This window comes from Grampus griseus (genome assembly GCF_964374135.1).
Source record: "Grampus griseus genome assembly, chromosome: 1".
Lineage (NCBI taxonomy): Eukaryota > Metazoa > Chordata > Mammalia > Artiodactyla > Delphinidae > Grampus > Grampus griseus.
Window position 1 is genome coordinate 114907611 of NC_139017.1, and position 17509 is coordinate 114925119.

Consider the following 17509-nt stretch of genomic DNA (forward strand, 5'->3'; position numbering starts at 1 on the left):
TTTACCAGTTTTACTACATTTAATATTTTTATTATTAAATGAAAAAGAATATTGCATAATAAAATTTTCACAGTAATCATGAGCATAAAATAGAAATATATTTAAAAGAGATACAAATTTCACTCTTCCAACTCAAGTATGTTAAATCATCGTTTTCTTTAAATCGATTTATTCATTTCTGAATCCCTCTCCCAGAGTGTTGGGAATTTATGCTCTGGCATTTGGGGAACTCTTCACTTTCAGAATTGGACCAAGGACATTGAATCCAGCAGCAGGACAGTACATGTCCTGAAGCAGTTAGGGCATGTGTCCTAAGCAAACTATCCCAGTGACAGGAGCTTGACTGGGCCCCTTCTCCCTTGACTCCTGGACAAAACTACTTCCAGTTTCCCTGTTGATATCCATGTAACACATTCCTGTTCTTTAAGTCAATGAGCATTGACTATTGTTGCTTATAACAATAGAACCCTAACAAACCTGCATTTACTTCTCTATTAACACTCTCACATCCTGGATGATTTGATTTGGTCCCATACTCTATTTTTCTTTTCTTTTTTTTTTTTTTTTTTTGTATATGGTACAATTAGTGTTTTTATTGAAATACAGTTAATTTACAATGTTGTGTCAGTTTCAAGTGCACAGCAAAGTGATTCAGTGATATATATATATATATATATATAAAAAATATATTCTTTTTCAGATTTTTTCCATTAAAGATTATTACAAGATATTGAGTATAGTTCCCTATGCTCTACAGTCAGTGCTTATTATTTATGTATTTTATATATAGTAGTGTGTATCTGTTAATCCCAAACTTCTAATTTATCCCTCCCCTGTCCCCTTTCCCCTTTGGTAACCATAAGATTGTTTTCTACGTCTGTGAGTCTGTTTCTGTTTTGTAAATAAGCTAATTTGTATCGGTTTTTTTAGATTCCACAAATAAGTGATATCATGATATTTGTCTTTCTCTGCCTGACATACTTCACTTAGTATGATAATCTCTAGGTCCATCCATGTTGCTGAAAAAAGCATTATTTCATTATTTTTTAAGGCAGAATAATATCCCATTGTGTATATATATATATCACCTCTTTATTATCTATTCATCTGTCTATGGACACTTAGGTTGCTTCCATGTCTTGGCTATTGTAAATAGTGCTGCTGTGAACATTGGGGCACATGTATCTTTTCAAATTAGAGTGTTCCTCTTTTCTAGATATAAGCCCAGGAATGGGATTGCTGGACCATGTGGTAACTCTATTTTTAGTTTTTTTAAGGAATCTCCACACTGTTTTCCTTAGTGTTTACATCAATTTACATTCCCACCAACAGTGTAGGAGGTTTCCCTTTTCTCCACACCCTCTCCAGCATTCATTATTTGTAGACTTTTTGATGATGGCCATTCTGACCAGTGTGAAGTGATACCTCATTGTAGTTTTAATGTGTATTTCTCTAATAATTAGCAATGTTGAGCATCTTTGCATGTGCCTCTTGGAGATCTCTATGTCTTCTTTGGAGAAATGTGTATTTAAGTCTTCTGCTCATTTTTTGATTTGATGAAACCTTAAGACTCCGCACAAAAACTATTAGAACTGATAAACAAGTTCAGCAAGGTAGCAGGATACAAGATTAACACACAGAAATCTGTTGCAGTTCTTTACACTAACAATGCAATATCAGAAAGAGAAAATTTTTTAAAATCCCTTTTAAAATTGCATCAAAAAAATAAAATACTTAGGAATAAATCTGACCAAAAAGGTGAATGACTTATATGCTGCAAACTATAAAACATTGGTAAAGGAAACTGAAGGTGATTCAGAGAAATGGAAAGATATCCCATGTTCTTGGACTGAAAGAATTAATATTGTTAAAATGGACATACTACCCAAAGCAATCTACAGCTTTAATTCAATCCCTATCAATTTACTCATGACATTTTTCATAGAACTAGAACAAATAATCAAAAAATTCATATGGAACCATAAAAAAACCAGAATTGCCAAAACAACAAAGCTAGAGGTATAACCATCTCAGACTTCAGACAATACTACAAAGCTACAGTAATCAAAACAGCATGATATTGGCACAGAAAACAGACATATGGATTAATGGAACAGAATAGAGAGCCCAGAAATAAACCCACACACCTACAGTCAATGAATCTTCAACAAAGGAGGCAAGAATATACAATGGTCAAAAGACAGTCTCTTCAGCAAGTGGTGTTGGTAAAGCTGGATAGCCTCATGTAAATCAATGAAGTTAGAACACTCCCTCACACCATACACAAAAATAAACTCCAAATGGCTTAAAGACTTAAATATAAGACATGACATCATAAAATTCCTAGAAGAGAACATAGGCAAAACATTCTCTGACATAAATTGTAACAATGTTTTCTTAGGTCAGTCTCCCAAGGCAAAAGAAATAAAAGCAAGAATAAACAAATAGGACCTAATCAAACTTATAAGTTTTTGCACAGCAAAGAAAACCATAAACAAGTTGAAAAGACAACCTACAAACTGGGAGAAAATATTCACAAATGAGCAAATGACAAGGGCTTAAATTCCAAAATACACAAACAGCACATACAACTCAATACCAAAAAAACAAACAGTCCCTTACTTTAAATACCACCTATGTTGATATGCCAAGGACTCTTAAATGCATGTCTTCAGTCCTGACCTCTTCCCAGAACATCAGGCTGACGACTTGATATCTCTACTGGATGTCTAAAAAGCATTTAAGTTTTTAACAGGCCTACACCAAAACCTGCCTTCAAACATGACCTCACTTCTCCCCTAGTAGTTCCTGTTTTAGTTAAGGATACCAATACCCATCTAGCTTTATTCAGACAAAGCCTAGGAATTCTTCTTAATTTCTCTTTTTTGTTTCACTCCATATCCAAATTATGAGCAAAGCTGTCACTACAAAATATTTTTCTCTCAAATATCCCTAGTGTAGACTATTATCTTATTTAACTTAGATAGTGATACAAGCTCTGTTTTGGTGTTTCAGTTACCTGTTGTTGCATAACAAAGTACCTCTAACGTTTACTGAGTTAAAACAATGACAATTATTTATCAGGATTCTATGCATTCACCATTAAGTGCTTCTGCTTCACTTGATTTTGGCTGGGGTGTAGAACAGCCAGAAGTCCAAAATGACCTCACTCCCAAGGCTGGAAGTTGTTTCTGGCTGCTGGTTAGTAGCTTTCCTGGGGCTGTTGGCTAGAAGTCTTGATTTTCTCTGACATGGTTGCTTGGCTTTCTCACAGTATAATGAGCCATAAGTTGATTCTTTGCAAAGACAAAACTGATAAACTCCTAGCAAGACAGATCAAGAGAATGAGAGAGAGAGAGAATGAGAGGTAGAGAACACAAATGATCAACATTAGATATGAAAGAGTAGGCATCACTATCACTACTTACCTAATCCTAAAGACATTAAAAATATAATAAAGATATTATTAGCAGCTTACGTCAACATATTTGACTATATAAAATGGAAATTTTTCTAGAAAAACCCAACTTAAAACTGATAGAAGAAAAAACAGAAAATTTAAAATTTCCACTCTCTAATAAAGAAATTAAATCTTTTATTTAAAATCTTTCCACAAAGAATTATGAACAGACAAAAAGTTATAAAAATATCCATCAAACACATGAAAAGATGTTCAAAAACACTCATAATTAGAGAAATGAAAATGTAGAAAGCGCTGCTATACCGTTTCTCACTTGTATTTAAATTTTTTTAATTTAAATTATGGCACATTCTGTTGGTGAAACTAGAGGGAAACAAGCACTCATATATTACTGGTGGGAATGCAAGCTGGTACAGCCTTTCAGGAGGGGAATTGAACAATAGGTAAGAAAAGTACATATGTCCTTACCTTTCGGCCAACAATCCCACCTCTAGGAATCTACCATGAAGATATGCTTCCAACAATGCAAAAATACATATACACAGGGTTATTCATTACAGCATTCTTTGTAATTGCAAAATGTTAGAAACAACATAAATGCCTATATATAGGAGATCAGGTGAAGAAATGGTACAATACACAATGGAGAATTATGCTGTATAAAAAGATCTCTATGAACTGATATGAAGTAATTTCCAGAATTTACTATTAAGTGAAAAAAGTAAGTGCAAATAAAAGTATCTATAGTCATCTACTTTTCATGTAAGAAAGAATGTAAGAAAATATACATGTATCCACTCATTTGTGCAAAAGAAATAGTCAGCCTTCCATATTCATGGGTTCCACATCCACAGATTCAACCAAATGTCGATTGAAAATATGCAGAAACAAATTCCAGAAAGTTCCAAAAAACAAAACTTGAACTTGCCACACACCAGCAACATAGTGTTTACACTGTATTTACTACTATTTACATAGCATTTATATTGTATTAGTTATTATAAGTAATCTAGATATGATTTAAAGTATTCCAGAGAATGTGCATAGGCTATATACAAATATTACTCCATTTTATATATAGGACATGAGCATCTGTGGATTTGGGTATCTACTGGGGGTCCAGAAACCAATCCTCCCAGGGATACCAAGGGATGACTGTACAGGAATGCTAAACCAGAAACTAAAGAGATTGATTGCTAATGGGGTGGGGAAGGTGTAGAGTAAAAGGGGGACTGAAAAAGGAGTAGTAGGTATGAGGAAGGAACGTCACTTCTCTAAGTATGTCCTTTGGTTTGCCTCTTACTCGTAGAACTATAGTAATGTTTCACATACCAAAACAAATAAATAAACAATTTAAATCAATCAAGATGTGGGAGGAACCCAAAATACAATATGAACTGTAGCAAAGGAACTTAACCTAACCATGTGCCCAGAAATGATGGAACCACATTGAAGGAGAGGGAGGGAGAAGAAAAGAACTAACCTAGGTAACTGAGAAAAACAGTACTTTGACTAAATACTCTAATGCTAAGGACAAAAAGAACTGTAAAACACCTTGTTCCAGTTACTAAATGTGTTAGCAATAGGGGTTTGGGTTAGCAGTTTTGAAATAAATTAATGTTTGTTCCAACTAGAATTGAAGGAAAATTAAATATATTATAAATAATAATAACTATGCTTCTTTTTGCCAAAGAAATTACAAATAAGAAAAGGAAGGAGGCTAGCAGGAATCCTGTAGTGCTGTATTAGAATTGCAGGAATTGGTATAAGCACACATACAAATAGATAGATACAGAAATATAGATGTATGTGTATGTGTGGATTAGTATGCAACATATATTCCTAGATCCGTCAACTAAGAAATGACTATCTTGCGGTGCCAGAACGTGAGACAGTGCTCCAAAGAACTGTCAAAAAGACACAGGATGACTGAAGGGGAAATAATTTGAGAAGCAAAATAAATAATAATCATATTAGTTTATAACACATAGGATAAAATAAATAGCCATGAACTCATCCTGATATAAATAATTTAATACGTAAATAAATGAATGACAAAGTACAGCTCTGAATTCCAATTAATAAGTGTAGGAAAAATGAGGGAAATAGAAAATCAATATTAGGTAAATTCCGTAAGATGCATCAATGTATGCTAAAATTAATGAGTTGTAAGTTTGAGGAGAACTAGGACATTTACAGAGTCTCAAAGTATCTCCCCCAAGATATTTATTAATTTTGAAGGAAAAAATAGTAACTTAAGTAGACAAATTCTGCAGACACCACCTTAACTAGGTAATTGAGGTTAACATTAACAGGATAAATATATTGCTATTATGTACTCCTAGTTATCATGCACTGAGAAGAACATATAACTTTTATGGTATTCTTGGTAAAATGCATAACTTTCATCTACTCATAAGAAAATATCAGACAAAGTCGTATCGAAGGCCATTTTACAAAAAAAAGCTGAACAGAAATCTTCAAAAGTGTCAAGGTCATAAAAGACAAGAATTAAGAATTAAGAACTGTCACAGACTGAAGGAGACTAAGAAGACAACTAAATACAATGTGTGATCTTAGATGGATCCTGGGACAAAGGCATTAGTAGAAAAACTGACAAAATTTGAATGATGTCTGTAATTTAGTTAATAGTATAATACCAATGTTAATTTCCTAGTTTTGATAATTGTATTATGATTATGGGAAATGTTAATATTAAGGGAAACTGAGTTGAGAGTATGTAGGAACTTTATAGGAACTCTCTGTACTATGTCTGCAACTTTTCTGTAAGTCTAAACTACTGCAAAATAAAAATTAAAAGAAAAATCTCACAAAGAAAACCCCAAACGCAGGTAGTTCTGTTAGTGAAATCTTTTAAATATAAGAAGAATGAATAATACAAACATTATACAAAACTTTCAAGAACACTTCCCAAATCTTGAGATCAGTTAACGTAGATACAAAACTTGAGATCAGAGTAACCTATGTACAAAACTTGACAGGGACATTATAAGACAAGAAAGGAAAACTATAAACCACTATCAACATATATACAAAAATCTTAAACAGTATTTAGGAAATTGAATCTATCAGTGAATAAAAAAGATAGTACATCCCAACGACTTCGGTTCATTGCAGTAATGCAGAGTGTTTTTACATTAGAAAAGCAACTAATTTGACGTATTAATAAACAAAAAGTTTTGAAACAAGATCTACACAAAGAGAAAATACTTAATAAAATTTGACACCCACTCATGATTTTAAAACAATAATAAAATCCTTAACAAACTAGGAATAGAAAGAACCTTCCTAATCTAATAAAGAGTATCTAATGATAAATAACTACAGCATGCATCACCCTTAATGGTGTAATACTGAATTTTTTTTCCAAGAGAAAGAGTATCTGCTATTACCAGTTCCATTTAACCTCGTATTGAAGGTGTTAAATGTAAACATGCAATAAGTCAAGCTACAGAAATAAAAGGCATAAGAATTAGAAGGAAAAAGTAAATTCAGGGATTTGCATAAGTGTTAAATGTGTATGTGGAAAAATACAGAAGACTGTGCAGGCACACTGTTAGCAATAATATGTGAATTTAGCAAGTTCAGTGAATAAAAGGCAAATTGTGAAAAATCAGTTAGATTCCTATATAACAATAACAAAATTAATACTAAATATAAAAGATACCATTTACAATAACATCAATGCATGTTTAAAAAAGTAATAAATCTATCAAATGTTGTACAAGAATAGAACTAACTAAATGGAAAAACGTACCATGTTCAGAGTGGAAGACTTTATTTTAAAGATATTATGTCAACCTGGATAAAATCAGGAGAAAGAAACCACACTGTAATTTAATCTGGGAAAGTTTAATACAAAGAACTATTTATAGTAACAGAGGGTTGTAACAATGACAGATTGTCTAGAAGTAAAAACTAAAAACTTCATAAATAGCAGATATAAGGAACAGTCATACCCTTAGGATGAGTTAGAACACAAGCCAGACGTCCCAGTAGGGCAAAGAACCCCAAATCTTAAGTATGGCAGTGGCTTTCTAAATGGCAAAGAAATGCCTGTTGCGTGCATTGGTGGAAATTGCTGGAAATTTACTCTCTGGGGTGCTGGGGAAAGTTGCTCAGACAGCAGTGTCTCACTGGAGTCATGCTGGCACAAAACTACCCGAGGTGGGGTATTGGGGAACGCCGCAGGCTGCTGGGTGCTTCTGGCTGCCATGTACTGCAGGAGCCTGTTACTGGAATAGCCAGCTGCGCATGCTGCAGGAGCTGGACCTGGAGAAGCCATGCACGCTCCAGCATTTGCAGAACCGGGAAGCAAAACCTTTCTCTTGCAATGTCTCTCCAGTGCCCTCTACTAACAATGCTCAACTTCATACCAACTGACAAAGGGAAAACATTTAAAAGGACAATTTTCATCAGAGACTGGGCAATAAAGAGTGAATTTGGAGCCAGGAGGCAATAAATTGATAACTGGAACAGAAGAAGAACACCACCCAAACTGGAGGACTCACTATTATAAAACTGTTATAAAACCATCATTAAGATAGTGTGTGATTGATGAAAGATAGAGAAATTGACCAGTTGAACAGAATAGAGTCTATAGAGACAGATTCACACATACACAGTCGCCTGATTAATGATAAACACACACTACAGTACAGTGAAGAAAGGATAATTCATTCAATAAATGGTTCTGAGTCAATTAGAAGACCAAACAGAAAAAAATTAATTTTGACCCTACTCAAAAATTAATTCTAAATGGATTACAAATCTGAATGTAAAAGGTAAAACCACATTTTTAGTAGAAAACTATATGGAACATTTCCAGACTTTGGAGTAGGCAAAGCATTCTTAAATAGGGTGCAAAAAGCAGTAACTATAAAATCTGATAAAGTGAAAAATATTAAAATTAAGGATTTCTTATCAAAAGACACACCTGTAGGAATGAAAATACATCTCACAAATTTGGAGAGGAGATTCCCAATTCGTATATGCAACAGAGAATTCATATCCAGAATATTTCAAGAACAGGTACAAATCAGGAGAGACAAACCAACAGAAAAACGAGTGCTTCATAAATGGTGAATAGACATATGCAGAGTATTCAACTTCATCAATAATCAAGAAAGTAAAAATTAAAACCACAATGATATATCACTATTCACCTATCAGACTGACCAAAATGATAAAGATCAACCAAGTGTTGGCTAGAATGTGGCACAATGGCAATTCTGGTTGTGGAAGTATAAACTGGTAAAACCATTTTAAAAACTAGTGGGCAGGGCTTCCCTGTTGGTGCAGTGGTTGAGAGTCCGCCTGCCAATGCAGGGGACGCGGGTTCGTGCCCCGGTCCGGGAAGATCCCACATGCCGCGGAGCGGCTGCGCCCGTGAACCATGGTCGCTGAGCCTGCGCATCCGGAGCCGGTGCTCCGCAACGGGAGAGGCCACAGCAGTGAGAGGCCCGCATACTGCAAAAAACAAACAAACAAAAAAAACTAGTGGGCAATATCAATGAAAGCTGAGTATAAGGGTACCTTATGACTCAGCAATTCTACCACCTATGCACTCTCCTATCCATATTCATCACAGAACACGCACAAGAATGTTCATAGCAGCATTGTTTGTAATGGTCCCAGGCTGAAAACTCCTCAAATGCCCATTAGCAATAGAACAAATAAATATGGTATATTCACAAAATGAAATACTGTATAGCAATGAGAGCAAAAGAATGATATCTTCATATCATGAACCCCACAAACAATGTTAAGTGAAAAATGGGAAAATGGGAAAAGAATACATAATGTATGATTTATCAATGTTCAAGTATAGTCAAAACCTACCTATGGTGTTAAAAATCAGAATAGTGGCTGCCCTTGCAGGAGCAGTGACTAGAAGCAGGAACAATGGGAGTGTTCTTGGTGTTAGTAATATTCTTATTCTTGATCTGGGTGCTGGTTACATAGGTATGTTCAATTTATGATAATTTATTGAGCTATACACTTGTGATTTGTATACTTTTCTGTATGTGTTATACTTCTATAAGTTGCTTTTAAAAGAGAGAAAAGGAAACAAAAACAAACAATGACATCAAATTAATGAATATGGTACAATTAAGTCATACTTCAAACACTGGGTATAAGATAAGAAAAATCTAACGAATTCTAGTTACAGTCTTCGTTTGGAATAATATTATCCTGCCACAAGGGGGTTCCCTTGCTACACTCCTTTACTTATGACACTACATATTTTCTAGATTCTTTTGGTGTTCTGATGCATTTTACCTATTTATCTTTGAAGGGTTCAACAAGGCACACTCTACTGAAAATCTGTAAATCTACAGAATAGAATATAGCATGAAGCCTCTCCACAATTACTCCAAAAATGGTCATCCAACAAGTAGTGGAAGATGTTTCGTCAAACTCTTAATCTGATTACTAGAAAGTGTATCCTAATCTAATATTTAAACCTATCCCCTTGTCATTTCTAGCCTTTGTTCTTGCTCTGCCTCTCAGGACTGAATTTCTCTGTTTTGGGCAGAGTGTAAGCTTTCTATTAAGGCAACTGAGATATGTTTATCAGCTACATCCTATCTCTAATTTTTTAAACTGACAGTTGGGTAGCACCCACAGATTTTTTTTTCTGGGTGTTGTCATGTTTAAATCTTTTGTACAAACATGTTTCAGGACTCTGTTAATCCTTATGTTAATCCTTATTAATTTTCTGTTAAATTTAGACAATTATGTCAACCTATCGTGCTATTTTTAATCTAATTTGGTTTTCAAATTAGATTCCACAAGTTTTGTGTTACACACAAATGTAAATGAATGTCTCCTACCTCATAAGGTGCCTAGCATATAGTAATAACTCAGTAATATTCATTTAAGCCAATTCGGTGAAATAATGTATTCAAAGAAGAGAGCAATTTGAACCCAAATAATTATAAACTTAATTTACATTTCTCTATCTTGTCTACATATATTTAGATTTCTCTATCTTGTCTACATATATTTAGATTTCTCTATCTTGTCTACATATATTTTATGTCTACAGCATTACCCAAGTCTTTAGGTCGGGCAAACCTACTTCACAAAGAGAATTAGATTATTCTGCCAAGACCTGGTTTTGACTAAGTTATGATGGTACCTAGTGATCATTACTTCCCTCTATAATTTTGTCTGCTCATGCATTCAGTCATTCATTTGTCGAGTATATATGGAGTGCCTGCAAGGTGCTCTGCACTTTCTAGAAGCTGGGATGGGGACCTTGAATGTGACAAGTTCCTACCTTCAAGGAGCTTTATGTTCAGTGGGAGAAAAATGGAAAATAAATAATTGAACAAATAAATTAGCAAGTTAGTGTCACATAGCAAAAGTTTTGATACACTAATAAAAGCAAACTTACGTAGTAGAGAGTTACAGGGAGATATTTTAGATAGGGTGGTCAGGGAAGATCTCTTTGAAGAAGTACCATTTTGAGTTAAGACCTGAATTGTGAGGAACCAGCCACAAAAATGACCAAAAAAAAAAAGTTTCAAGAATAGAAAATAGCAACCAAAGAAAGATCTGAGGCAGTAACAAGCATGATGAGGAAAAGAAAGAAGGTCAAAGTAATGTATAGGGAGCAACAGCAGAAGAAGTGTGAGATGAGGCGGGTAAGGTTGGCAAGGACCAGAGCAAGTGTGGACTGATCGGCCATGTCAGGGAGTTTGTGTTTCATCCCAAGTGTAATAGGGAGCCATTGAAGGTTTTCAGTGGAAGAAAGATATGATCTAGTTGATAGATTGAAAGCATCACTATGTATGCTGAAAAGAAGAGGGATGGCAGGGGAAGGTGGCAAAAGTGGGTGACTATCCAAATGAGTTATGATGGATTGGCCTAGGGTAGTGGTGATCAGGATAAAAATAAATTAAGAGGTAGGAAGAATATTTTGGAGGTAAAGCCAGGAGACCTTGCTAATGGACTGTATATGGGACTGGCAGAAAGAAACGAAGAACAATTTCTAAATTTTTGGCTTAAGCAATTGACTATATGAAGGTGTCATTTTCTGAGCCAAAGGGAAACTGGAAACTGAGGAAAGATCAGATTTGGCACGTGGATCCAAAAGTTCCACTTTGAGTATACAAAGTTAGATGTTAAACAATTATGTAGCATTTTTCAGTTGCCTGTTAGACATATGAGTGTTGAGGAACTCATGAGGTGTTCCTGTCACTTCACCATTTGTTCATCCCTTTATCTTCCCCTCTCTTCTCTCTGTGAGCTGATTTTTGGAAACTCCAGTAGAATGCGTATCCCAGGTTGTATTTAGATAATGTTCAATGATTCATCCCTCTGCCCCACAGCCTAACATGCCCCCAAACAGCCATTACTGAAGACAGAGAGTAGTTTAACTTCTGCCTTACATATTGTAGAACACTGTTGGGGACCAGGAAACGTTTCTTGTTGTCAGGAATCAGGAACTGGTTTTTGTCCATTTTTGTATTACCTGAACCAGTGCTAGTATTTATATAAAAAAGATTATTTAAACAAAAGTTATGTAAACCAAATGTTATCACTTTAAAAACACTTCCTAAGCAAACTCAAAGATCAAAACTTTGACAATTTTTTAATAAGGCAGATAGCCAACATTTGCCTGACTTAAAAGTTTGTTTTCTCCACTAACCTGATAGGTCAACTCAAATCCCAACAGCCAAACCAGTTTGGCAAAATAGATGATTTACCTAAAGTGGAACTGGACACTACTTAAATATCATTCTCACCGAATGACTTCACTTCTGCTGTAAAGAAAACTGCTTCTAAAAATCCACGTTTTAATTTTAGTCAGAATGTAACATAATGAGAAGGCTAGGAGAGAGAGGAAGGAAGGGAGAGAGAATCAGACAGAGAGGCAGAGAGAGAAGAGGAAGAAACAGATTACAGACAAATATATTAATTTGTTTACAAGCATTTAGGACTGCTGGGAACTAGTTTTTAGATCTCAAATGTGTTGTGAATAAAACCTTCAGCTTTACAGTTTGTTCAGTGAAATATAAAAACACTCTTCAGTCAAAATAATAAAAGTATATTAATAATGACATTACCACAAGCAATAAGTATACTTATCTTGGAAACCATCTACAAAATAACAGATTTTAAAAGAATTATAAGTAAATTTCTCTTTTCTTTCTATAAAATAGTTGTGAATTCATTTATTTCTTGAAATTAAATAAAAGCATTTCAGATTCCACCAGATCAGCAAACATAGCTCCCTACAACTGTTCAAAAATTTAAAAAAGAATGATAATAGAAAATATATGTACATAAATAAAAGTTTTTCTTATTATTTGAAGTCTGATTTTCAATTCAGTGGTAAATAGTATATTGTAGAAAACACCATGGTGTATTGAAAATTACTCTTTGCAACTAATAGGACTTGCATTGGAATCTTTAGTTCCATTTAGTTCCAGTCAACAAATATTTTTTTTCAGATAATAATCCTATCTCATATTTCTACTGCAGCAAATAATAAAAATTTTACTTACTAAATCTCCTGAAAAACTTCCAAAAAACTTGAATGTTGTGAGAATTAGTCCTCTCAAATCTTTGGCACTTGAAAGACATGTGCAGTGATAACATTGAATCTGAGAATCTTTTGCTTTCAATCTCTTTAAGTTTCTCAAATCCTAGGCACTGAGATTATTTCTGACTCACCTTACAATCCTATATCTATGATTGATGAAGCATAGTCTGACATAATTTATTCTGGAAAATTCAGTTTTGTGTATAGGCCATATATTCAGTACTGAGTAAATATTGTGTTTATTCTTTTTCCCACACAATAGATAATTTATGAAAGCTCAAGATCTTTATAATTTCATTTTATAGGCAGGTATACTCTCCAGCTTCTTAATATCTTTCCTAAGATAATATTAAATGTATTTGATTTGATTTGACATGGCTTCAGATAAATTTCAAAGTATCCAGAAATCAACTTTTATATACTGCATAGTTCTTACTATTATTTTTCAAAATATAAGTATTATATTTTTCCCATTCTGTATAAAGTAATTAACCTTGGCGAGAATTCACTAACTTTCAGAATGGTTTCCACTTCATTACTTGTCTTAAATTTAGAGATATTGCTGTCATGATTTCATGAGTGTTTGATTTCACTTTATTGGCTATTTCCTTAAAATCATTGGTTAGAATCTAGCAAGAATGTTCAAAGAATAGTGAATAAAGTATGTGTGCGTATGTTTGTTTGTGATTCTCTTTGCAAAATACAGAGTCAAGTTATTTTAATTAATGAGGATCTAACTGGTGGGATGCACAGGAAAATGAAGAAAGTAAGAATCCTAGGCACATGATCAGTTGTCAAGGAAATTCGAGAAAAGCCAAGCACCCAGCCCGAATAGGAAGAAGAGACACCACAGTGCTCTTGGCCCTCATGGCACCAAAACGTCTTTCAGGCACCAGGGCAACTGTAAAAATCTGGTCAACTTTTAACCCTTCCCACTATGAGAGTCCCTGCATCACTCTAGTTTTTCTGCTACCAACATGGCTCAGTTATTATGTCCATTTCCTCTCGAGCTACCAATTAAGTAATTTTCTCTAAATTTCCCTATTCAAATTCCTGATAATGAGTGAATCTACTGGGACCTGCTAACTACCATCTACACTTTCCAGGCCATCTTAAAAGTGTTCATCTTGGTACAATCATACATGGCCGATAAGTTTACAAGGCATGGAACATGGACACCCTTGCTTTCCTCAGCCACACCTTGGGGAGAGCAGTTTCCCTTAGGAAGCAAGTAAATGGCCAGAAGCGGAAGAACCATCTTGCACTTATGTAGCAGAAACAAGAAGAAAACTCACATCTAACAGTGGCAGGGCAGAAAGCTAGAATCTTAACAACATGTTGGAGCTGCTATACCAGCTAGAACACCTTCCTCCTACCTTCTCATTACCTAAAGGGGGAAAAAATCTCGCTGTTTTTAGTTAACCACTGTTAATTAGGTTTTCTCTATGAGGCAGAATATAATTTCTGGCACTGCTGAAATGAAACATTCTCATGAAGCAATAAGATCCAACATTTCATCTGATCCGTAATGTCAGTGTACTATGCCTAATAAATTATTTTCCTCCATTATTTCATTTAAATGAATCACTCTGGTTTCTATTTTATCTTCTGCCTAACTATTAATAACAATGACCCCCAGAACACAGCCTTTGGCATCTCACTTTAAGAAATCTCATCCATTCCCATGGCTTCAGTTATGACATACATGTCGAAGGCTGTCATACACCCAACTGAACCCAAGGCTCTTGTATGTAGCTGGCAACTGGAAATATGAATTTATCTGTGGTGAAGATAAGGCACTTTAAACTCACCATTTCCTTCTTAAACCTGATCTTCCTCTGTTCTCTAATTTGGAGAATAACATGAGCCTCCTCCTAGTTTATCTAAATCGGTGTCATTGAAATTAAACTTTATTCTTCCCTTTGCCCTCTAAATACCATTGTCACTGAATCCTGGTAATCTACCTCGTATGTACTAGCCCTCTGTTCTGTCCTTCTCTCTCTTTCTTCACTGTCACTGTCCCTCTTAGAATCGTCAATGGGCTCATCAAGGGCTCATAACACTGCCCTCGACTAGACAAGGGCAACAGTCCCTCTGACACATTCTGCGCACTACTGTGAGAGGACTCTTTCTAAAATGCAAATCTTATGTGATTTGCCGTGTAAAACAGTTTGGTGACTCTTCATGGCTTTTAGGATGACATAAAATTCATTAAGGCCAAGGCTGTACCATACTGTCCAGACTCATCTTTGACTATCTCACCCTAAGCACCAGGGACACAGTATTTCTAACACACCATGATTTTACACATGGATATATCTTTGAATATACTGTTCCCTATGCCTGGACTAAGCTTTCATTATTGTTCATTCTGATCCTCTCCTAGACTAACTGCCAGACAACTGCAAACATCTGTTCTGATATCACCGACAGAAATGATGGACATGTTAATGATGTTCATATATTACATATCATTATTATCTATTAAAACATTAAACAATCCCAGAATATAAATGATGTTTCCACTTTACATATGAGAACAATTGGTTCAAAAGAGTTAAATAATATGTCTGAGCCAAGAAATCAAAGAAAGATGTATTCACATTATGTTAATCAATGAGCTTCATGTTTTATAAGAAACCACTCCTGGGCATATATCTGGACAAAACTGTAATTCAAAAAGATATTGATATATGCATCCTTATACATGGTAGCACTATTTGCAATATCCAAGACAGGGAACCAGCCTAAACGTCCAACGACAGATGAATGGATAAAGAAGATGTGGTGTATATATATACATGAATATATATATATGAATACTACTCAGCTGTAAAAAAGAGTGGAATAATGCCATTTGCAGCAACATGGATGTACCTAGAGATTATCATACTAAGTGAAGCAAGTCAAAGAAAAATACCATATGATATCACTTATATGTGGAATCTAAATTACGACACAAATGAACTTATCTATGAAACAGAAACAGACTCACATAGAGAACAGACTTATGGTTACCAAGGGGGAGGAGAGGTGGGGGAGGGATGGATTGGGAGTTTGGGATTAGCATATGCAAAATATCATATATATGTATAACTGAATCACGTTGCTGTACACCAGAAACTAACACAACATTGTAAATCAACTATAATAAATTATTTTTTTAAAAGAAACCAAGGACAAATTCTTTTATGCTTAAAACTACCAGGTGTTATTAAATTAATAATAGCCAATATAGACTACAAATTCCCATTATGTTTTCTATTCTTATGAAAGGAACATTGACCACTCAGTTGCCACGAGCTTAATAATTATTACATAGTTGTAATATATGGCTTTTAAAATTAGGACATATTGAAAGATGTTTAACAAATATTTGTTAAGAGTGAAAGAAAGATCAGTATTTCCAATGAAGATAATATAATGTTACAATTTACAGAGTTATTAGCACAGGAAAATTAAGCACCTGTTTTGAAGAACACAAAGTTCAGAGATCAGGATCAACAGGTGTTGCTTCTGTTAATATACAAATAGCCTGATCATATTCTAATGCTCTGTTCCACTGCCATGCCTGTATGCCTGATGACTCTTTGGAAATACTAGGAAGGCACAATTTGTCTTTCATTATTTATGACCTTAGGAAAGCTGAGATCAAATGAAGCATGGGCTTCTCATTCTTTATTTTAACCCAGATATCCAGCTGAGACCACTGAAGCATAATACATTTGGGGGAAGATGTAAGACCACACAAATTTACACTTACACCTACCGGAATAAGTGTATATTTTGGTGTTTGTAATAAGACTCCAATTTATCTTCACCTTAGGAGCTAGCAAACTGCTTCCAGGAAGCTTAAAAGAGTTTTGCAAATATTGGAGGGCTTATATGTATAACGTTCTATGAAAGAAGAGATTAAAGATAGATAAACTATCTAATAAGTAGATAAGAGATGTAGTATATAAAATTATTATTAGAGAAAGGGACTGGAGACACAACAATTAAACAATGTTTTGACAAAAGTAAAACAGTAATAGAGTCTATATTCTGAAATTAATTCAGCCTGTGCCATTATAAGAAATTAGTTGAATACTGTTCTTTTCATCTTTAGCTTTATTGAGGTATAATTTATACACAAAAATACTGTATACATTTCATATAAACTCATGCAGACCCTTCATGAGTTTGGACACATGCAAAATTTCTGTTGTCCAGGATGAATAAGTTGTAGAGATCTGCTATACAACATAATACCTATAGGTAACAAACCAGTATTGTACACTGTAAACTACTATTCATTTTTTACAATGTATGTTGAGGCAGGAGAAATTGGGATGAATAGAAATAATCAACTTTTCCAGGTTTTTAATATTGTAAGCATGGAATTGTGTGCAGCATTTCTTAATTTTTAAAAATAATTTAGATATGTGTCCCTATATCTAGTTTCTCACTATTGATTTTAGTAGTTCCCTCTTCGTTTCAATTCTGTTTGCTAGGCTTTTCAATAATATTAG

The 17509-nt window shown here is 34.5% G+C and overlaps 1 protein-coding gene across 1 annotated transcript in view; it reads right to left on the reverse strand.

The window, feature by feature from the left end:
• Positions 1–7727, reverse strand: part of LOC309829471 (interferon-induced protein 44-like) — a gene marked incomplete at both ends in the record, with an annotated part of 52118 nt that extends 44391 nt beyond the window's left edge. Inside the window, 1 exon segment of the mRNA XM_082665405.1 lies at positions 7536–7727. Within this exon segment, the coding sequence (XP_082521531.1) occupies positions 7536–7727 (192 nt within the window).
• Between the last annotated feature and the right edge of the window lie 9782 nt (positions 7728–17509).